Here is an 8071-nt window from a genome sequence, read left to right as displayed (position 1 = left end):
AGTTTTGGTTCTGCTAAAAGCCTCATTTACAGCCTCAGCTTTGGCCAACAGAAGGTTTGGATCAAGTTTCAGACCTTCAAAAACAAACTTGTTTCAAGCATACCATATCACCCAAAATGTGGGCACCAGCAGCTCTATGTCAGCTCTATTCAACATCTTCTGAATCCTCATCAATTCCCCCAACATGTCTAAACTTCTCATATCTTGAAAAACACTTGCCAAAGCTGAACTATGCCACACTTTCTTTGCTGCTTTGCAAGAGATCAAAGCATGCCAAGTGTTTTCCATTCCCTCTCCACAACATTTGTAGTGGGCCTCTTGAATAATTTTCCTTTTCCATAAATTCTCTGCTGTCGGAAGGATATTCTTTGCTGCTTTCCAAGCAAAAATCTTAATCTTCTCTGGAATATTGAGCTTCCAAATAACGCCCCAGTTGTTTCCCTTGCTGTCTGAGCAGCTGGGAGGATCTGAAAATTTCAATTTGAGAGCCACCTGGTACCCGCTTTTAACAGAATATCTTCTCTATTTATCATAATGCCATATCACTTTGTCCTCCATTTCTCTTCGTGGAAGCGGAATGCTCAGGATTTCTTCTGCATCATCTTTTAAAAAGTTCTGCTGGATCACCTCTGTCTTCCATCTATTTTCTTTATCTATCAGCTCTGCTACCTTGGCTTTAGGAGACATTTTTGGGGTTGAAAATGGTTGGAAAGTAGATGGCCTTTGGATCCAATTATCTCTATAAATTAAAACACTCCTTCAGTTGCCAATTCTCCATATGTAGCCCTTTAGAATGACTTGCCGACCCCACATCAGACTTCTCCATATGTAAGACAGATTAGAGCTTGTTGAAGCATTCAAAAAATTTCCTTCTCTGAAATATCTGGCATTCATAATTCTAGCTGCTAGAGATTCTGGATTTTGGATCAATCTCCAGCCTTGTTTTGCCACTAAGGCTTGGTTGAAACTTGAGATGTCCCTAAACCCCATTCCACATCTAGTTTTTGCTTGGCTCATGCTCTCCCATTTTGTCCAAAAGATACCTCTCTTCTCCATCCTTTTGCTCCACCAGAAACCAGCTATAGATTGTTGAATCTCATTACAAAGTCCCATAGGTATCTTGAAGACACTCATGGCATAAGCTGGAATAGCTTGAGCCACTGCTTTTATTAGCACTTCTTTCCCCCCACTTGAAAACAACTTCTGCTTCCAGCTAGAAATCTTGCTCTGGACTTTTAATTTGATCTCATTAAAAAAGGCCTTCTTCTTTCTTCCAATCATTGAGGGTAACCCCAAGTATTTCTCATGCTTAGTCACCACATTAAGTTGAAAAATTCTTTTAATTGCTGAAATCTGGTTTTCATGAATCTTGCCGCTAAAAAACATACAAGACTTCTCAAAGTTGAATATTTGTCCAGATGCCTTAGCATAACTCTAAAAAATATCCTTGAGGTGATGGCAGTCTTTGATTGAGGCTCTAGAGAATATCAAGTTGGCGTTCGCAAAAAAGAGATGTGAAATGGAGATGTGCTTACCGAATTTCAGCCCCTAGATGTGGTTCTTTTTCTCTGCTTGCCTCAACAAGTTTGACAAAGCTTCTACACAAATTATGAATAAGTAGGGAGATAAAGGGCAGCCTTGCCTTAGCCCCCTTTGGGGGGTGATCAATCCCTTTGGAGATCCATTGATGAGAACAAAGAAGGATGAGGTAGTGATGCAATCCATGATTAGTTTAACCCATTTATCCTCAAAACCTAATCTAATCATAACTTGTTTTAGGAAGCCCCATTCCATCCTATCATAAGCTTTAGATATGTCTAACTTCAAAGCCACCCGTCCCTTTTTTTTGCCTTTGCTATGCCTAATCTTATGGAGGCATTCATACCCAACGATGATGTTATCAGTTATTAATATGTTGGGAATGAATGCGCTCTGAGCGAAATCAATTACATCATGTGAAACAGATTTCAAACAGTTGGCAATAGTTTTCGCAACAATTCTATAAATTACATTGCACAAGCTTATTGGTCTAAATTCATTCACTTTCCTAGGCTTTTCTACTTTCGGAATTAGAGCAATAAAAGTGTGGTTTAGGGGGGCAATTGTACCTGCTCCATTAAGGACATGAAGGCATGTATTGATGACTCCTTTGCTGACCGATCTCCAATGCTTTTGGTAGAAAACAGCCGGAAGACCATCAGGCCCTGGTGCCTTAGTTGGGCACATTTGGCCTAAAGCTTCTGTAATCTCTTCCTTAGTAAATGGTTGTCTAAGATGATCATTCATTTTTGCTGACATTTTAGCAACCATTCCTTTCAAAGCCTTCTCCATTTGCTCGTGGGTTGGGTTGGATATTGAGAAAAGCTCTGTGAAATATCCACAGATTTCTGTCTCTATTTCTTCAGATTTCGTCCTCCATTGGCCTTGTGTATCTTCAACACCCCAGATTTTATTCTTTCTTTTTCGGGATGAAGCTCTTGAATGGAAGTACCTTGTATTTTTATCTCCCTCCGCAAGCCAATCGGCCCTAGACCTTTGCTTCTAGTAGATCTCCTCATTCAGCAAAAGGTGATGAATCTTCCGCTCGATACTTTTTACTTCTTCCCCCTTCACATACTGCCTATTGTGAGCCTAGAGCTCCTCGAGTCTGTTCCGCAAATTCTCCAGCTTCTTCTTACTGTCCCCGAAAGCTCTCTTACTCCAGTGCACAAGTTCCGCTAATGAATTTTTGCTAGTCTTTTTGAAAAGCTGGACTGCATTGCTCCCTAACCAGCTCCCTATTTTTGCCCAATTTCTTTAAATTATGTCTCGGCATTCATCATATGTGCTCCAAAAATCCTCGTAGTGGACCCTTGAGAGAGTTCTTCTATTGTTTTGTCCTCCATTCCCCCTGCTTGTAACATCCAGCATAACTGGGCTATGGTCCGAACACCAACTGACCAGGTTTTTTGCAGCGTCATCTTAGAAGCGTTGAGTCCATTCTATGCTACCTAAGAATCTGTCCAGCCACTCCTCAATAAAATGGGGGCCATATCTCCTATTAGACCATATGAATGGATATCCTGAGCAGCCTAAATCTTTCATATCACAATCCTGAATAGCTTTTCTAAACTCACTAATCATGTCAGCCTCTCTTTCGTTTCCTCCCATTTTTTCTTCTAAGTGTAGAATTTCGTTAAAATCACCAAAGCACAGCCATGGAGATGAAGACAAACCTGCCAATCTTCTGAGTAAGGTCCACGTATGTTTTTTCTGACTCGTCTCTGGGTGTCCATAAACCCCAGTGCATCTCATATGATTTCCATCTTCATTGTCAACTTCAGCATCAATGTGATGGTTGCTGAAGGAGGTAATGCTTACCCTTATGTCAGAGCCCCAGAGCATAGCTAATCCACCACTCTTTCCGTTGCTGCTAACGGCAAAGCAATTATTAAAATTCAACTTCATTCCCACATTATTCATATGTATAGTCTTCAGCCTTGTTTCGCACAAAAACACTAGCTGAAGTCTATACAGCTGGAGGAACTTTTTTAGAGCTAAGAACGTCCGGTTGTTCCCTAACCCCCGGACATTCCTGCCAATTTTGTGCTTGTGTCCTCCCAAAGCTCTTTTCTCGCTTCTTTTCCCCATTTTTTTGTAAACCTCTGTGCTGTCAGCTGAGTTTTCAGCGGTCATTAAACTAGGTTGCTTCTGACTAGTATCCTGCTGCTTTCTCGGTTCAAGAGTCATCTGCATTAAATGCTTATCAGCCCTAGTTGCCTGACCTTCGGTTTCTCCTGACCTCGGTTGGTTCGTCTCTAGTTCGTTTGTACTTGGGTTCGAGTCATCTTGTTGTGGTTGGTTCATTCCATGAAGTTCTGCTTCTCTGGATTCTGTGAATGGATGTTTAGCCCTTCTACTCCATCTATCTCTCCCTCGATTTAATTTTGTTTTCTCAGCTTTGGACAATGCCCTCATGTAAACTCCATACGACAATTTCTCTTTTGGTTGCCCATTTTAAGCCGAGCACTCCTTGAATTGATGTCCAATAATTCCACAACAAAAGCAAAAATCAAGGAGCTGTTTATACAACACTGGCAACTCCACTTCATCATCCTCATCCTCCAACTCTAAGAAGACCATTTTCTGCAACGGTTTCGTAATATCTATGGATACTCTTACTCTTGCATAAAGGCCAATACATTCCCCCTCATCATCAGTTTCTACTTCTAGCACCTCTCCTAATAATCCCCCTAGCTTCTGGACATTATCCCTCTCCATACATGCTAACGGAACATTGTGAATTTGAATCCAAAATGCTGCATGTGTAAATGCTTGCTTTCTCATGTTTCCAATCCCACTCGGTTCTTTAAGAACAATTAGGGCTCTGTCAAAATGCCATGGCCCCCCAGCCAATACCTTTCTCTTATCAACTTCCAGCCCAAATTTGAAAATAACAATATTGTTACCTAAACTTTCAATTTTAACTTCCTTGGTTGTTCTCCATGCCTGCACCAGTGCATTTCTAATGCCTTCCGTGTGCACACTTCTTGACAGTAAGATTTTCCCGATCAGAGAGTTTGCTATAATGCAGCCTCCCTTTTCTTCCATACCACTTCTGAGAGTTAACTTGCGTTCAGCTCCTTCACAGATGGATATTGCTTTACACTTACGAATTAACTCCTCTGTGTCCATGAGTGAAGGGTACAGCTTGAGCTCTTTAACCTGCTATCTACCAGAGTTTGTACCTCCAGCTTTAAAGATGCTCATTTACTCTCGCCCACTCTCTGATTCCCTCGCCCAGGATAGATACAAAAGAAAAAGATAATAAAACCACTCAAATTAAACGAGTGAATTATGAAGCCATTAAAGCTCCAACTCTACTCCATTCTTTTGTCCTCTTTCGCAGGGAGAGAGCACCCTAGAAGGAGATACTGATTGGTTAGCTGACACAACAATTTGGATTGAATTTTCACATAACCGAACCATATTCCAAGGCTAAAATAATTGGTTTAGCCAAATTTATGAAAAGAATGTTGTCTCGACCCCATAATTTTGCATCATATTTTTATCCTAAAACTTCAAAACGTTTTGGATTAGTCCGGACATACTTTAAATTAAGGATGGTAAAAAAGTCACCGTGAGAGCGCGTTATGTTAGGGTGGAATATCGGGTTTAATATTGTCTTCGTTTCTAAAAATAGATGGGACATGAGTATAATCTTTTTTCCTTGTTGATTGGACGGGCAAGATATGGGTATGAAACACAATGACCCATACCCGCATATTACACCGGTTTGACTATTGGTTAATTATTTTTAAGTTAAAATTAACAAAAAATCAAATAAGTATTTAAGTAAAAAAAAAATCCTAAAACGTAAATATTAGCAGCTTAAGTTTCAACTTTCAAGGAATATGAAAAGACGAAAATGGACTTTTGATAGCATCTTTTGGTCTTTATAAATTAGAATCAAAAGTTATACAATTTCAAATTCCAACGAAAAATTCAAATTGAAATTCATAAACTTCATTGCTCAAATCATCAACCATGAATTCATCATCCGCCATTAGGTAGTTTTATCTTCTTTTACTAATTTTTTTTATACTGTTGTAAATTATGATAGTTGAAACACATGAGCTCACCACAATCCAATATAAATATTGAAAGTCTTCTCCTTATTACTTGTTGTAGTTTTTTTAATTTTGAAATTGATTATTTTAGAATTTTTAAAATATTGTACTGCATGTTTATCTAGAGTTAAATAGTCAAGGTATGTTTTTTTTTCTCTCATATATACGAGATATTAAAAAACTAAAAGGGGATAGGGGAAGGAGACGGATATCTATGGGTAAATGTGAGTGCGACGATACTTTCTACCAAACGCATACGGATATGGATATTCAATAGCTGGACAATTGCAATCCCTACTTTTGAACTCTTACTGATAGACACTTAGTACTTACGTCTTAAAATTTTTACAAACATGTCTCTATTGAATTATAAAATATTATTGATAAAAGAAATTAAATTTTTATTTTTAGAGCATGTTTTTCACCAAGGCATGAATTATATATATGAGCTCATATATTTATATCCAAATTATTAACTCCATTTGCTGATATCACAAGAGTATTTTAAGAACTTCACTCATTCAGTATTTTAGGAATTTTACAAGATGTAATATTTATAATTTTATCAATTAATTATTTTAGACATATAAAATAATCAATTGATAAAAGTAATATCTCTTTGTATATAAATAATTTTATATTTTTTAATTTAGAGGACTAAATTATACTTAGGGTTTTTTTTTATCTAATGACTTAATTAAGTTCAATCAGTTAAGTCATTAAATTCATAAATACCATAATATTTTAACATATATAAGCAAAACTACATTTAAGCAAAAACATAATGATTTTAGAATTATAATGCATAAAATAACATAAATTTCAATTTTTATCACAAATTCTCAATAATAGTACATAACATAAGATAAGAGTATTAGTGGGTAAACATGTATGGGGAGTTTTGGGATAAGCATGAAAAATAAATTATAAAGAAGAGATATTTTTTCCATTAGAAATTAGTTAACTTATTCAGATTTTTTTCATTCAGTAAAAAGTCAAAAAATTGGCTTATTTTATTAAGTCAAACTTAGCTAAAAAATCCCATTGAGTTATAAAAACAAACACCTCTAATTAACTTAATAACTTAATTATTAAGTCAAGTCACTTTAAGTTATTAAGTTAAAAAATCAACATTCTCTTAATCTAAAAAGTCTGAATAAGTTAACTAATTTCTAATGGAAAAAATATCTCTTCTTTATAATTAGCATTATTACTCATCTTTATAACTTGTGATAATATAGTGATAGACTATTATTATTTTTATCTTTTAATTTTCTTCAAATTAACATTATTTATCTTCATAATTTTTTATGAATATTTTTTGCATAAAAACATCATAAACTACAATAAAATTGATTAACATGTAATAGTTTAGAATATTAAGGATTGTATTCAATTGAACATGATTTATGTTATGATAATATATTATCTTATTTATATTCTTCGATATGTTTATTATTTGATTTATATTTATAAATAAAGAACATAAATGTAAAAAAACTAGTTTTCAGATGTTTTAAGTTAAAAAAACAAGCAGCTTAATATTTATTTTTAGCTATTTAGACAAAAAAACAAACATATCATTCAAATTTAAACATTAAGCTTTATTATTTTTAGCTATTTAGACAAAAAAACAAATATATCATTCAAATTTAAACATTAAGCTTTATTAAGAATTCTGACTAACACAAGTCTATTTATATTTCAAACAAAAAACTAACATTACCTTACGCAGTTTAAGGATAAAATAGACTTTTATTATAATTTCTGTTAAAATTTTTTTTAACTTAAATGGTTTGGTATAAAATGATCAAAGCTGAAATATTAAGGAGAAAGTTATTGTTAAAAATTTAAATGATAAAGCAACGTGTCAAAAATATTAAGCAGTAAAATGATAATATAGAAAAAATGAATTAATAGTTAGGATATGATTATTTTGGAGCTACTTTAAAGTACAGTACTAATTATAACCATAAATGTAAAATAATAAATAATAATAAAAAAATTCGTTATAATTTTAATAGTGTGATTCTCCACTTTGGCCGGTTATAACCGACCCAATAGTTATCGTCGGAACAATAACTTTTCTCATCTTTAGTTTCATTGGACATAATTTACAATATTTTTTTTTTTTGGTCTTCTTGAAGTGGCACAAAAGCAGATACGAACCTATAAAACAACATATAAAAAATTCCAGTTAAGTTAGATTGCGGGCCTTCGATGTTTAATTTGTTAATGGAAAAATATCATCTCTAGTTTCATTTTCATCGTTGTACTTTTTCCGAAAAGTTCTTCAATCATGCGCATTGCGCCCACTAACTTGCATTTCTTTATGGCAAGATTTTGTTTACGACTTCGTCCATGTTCATATTTTCACTAAACAGAAAGCTCATTGACGTAAGACAAGTATTAATACGAAAATCCAACATATAAAATTATGAAATGTATTTTAAAATTTTTCC

General features: G+C 34.7%; 1 protein-coding gene across 1 annotated transcript; it reads right to left on the bottom strand.

Moving 5' to 3' along the window:
* Window positions 1-3996: 3996 nt before the first annotated feature.
* On the bottom strand, window positions 3997-4674 carry LOC112099563. Its single transcript, XM_024186976.1, has one exon. The coding sequence runs from the start codon at window positions 4672-4674 to the stop codon at window positions 3997-3999; it is 678 nt and encodes a 225-aa protein (XP_024042744.1).
* Between the last annotated feature and the right edge of the window lie 3397 nt (window positions 4675-8071).

This window comes from Citrus clementina, unplaced genomic scaffold (assembly GCF_000493195.1).
Source record: "Citrus clementina cultivar Clemenules unplaced genomic scaffold, Citrus_clementina_v1.0 scaffold_3, whole genome shotgun sequence".
Classification (NCBI taxonomy): Eukaryota; Viridiplantae; Streptophyta; class Magnoliopsida; order Sapindales; family Rutaceae; genus Citrus; species Citrus x clementina.
The sequence above is the reverse complement of the archived record's forward strand: the minus strand, read 5'-3'. Positions and strand labels throughout refer to the sequence as shown.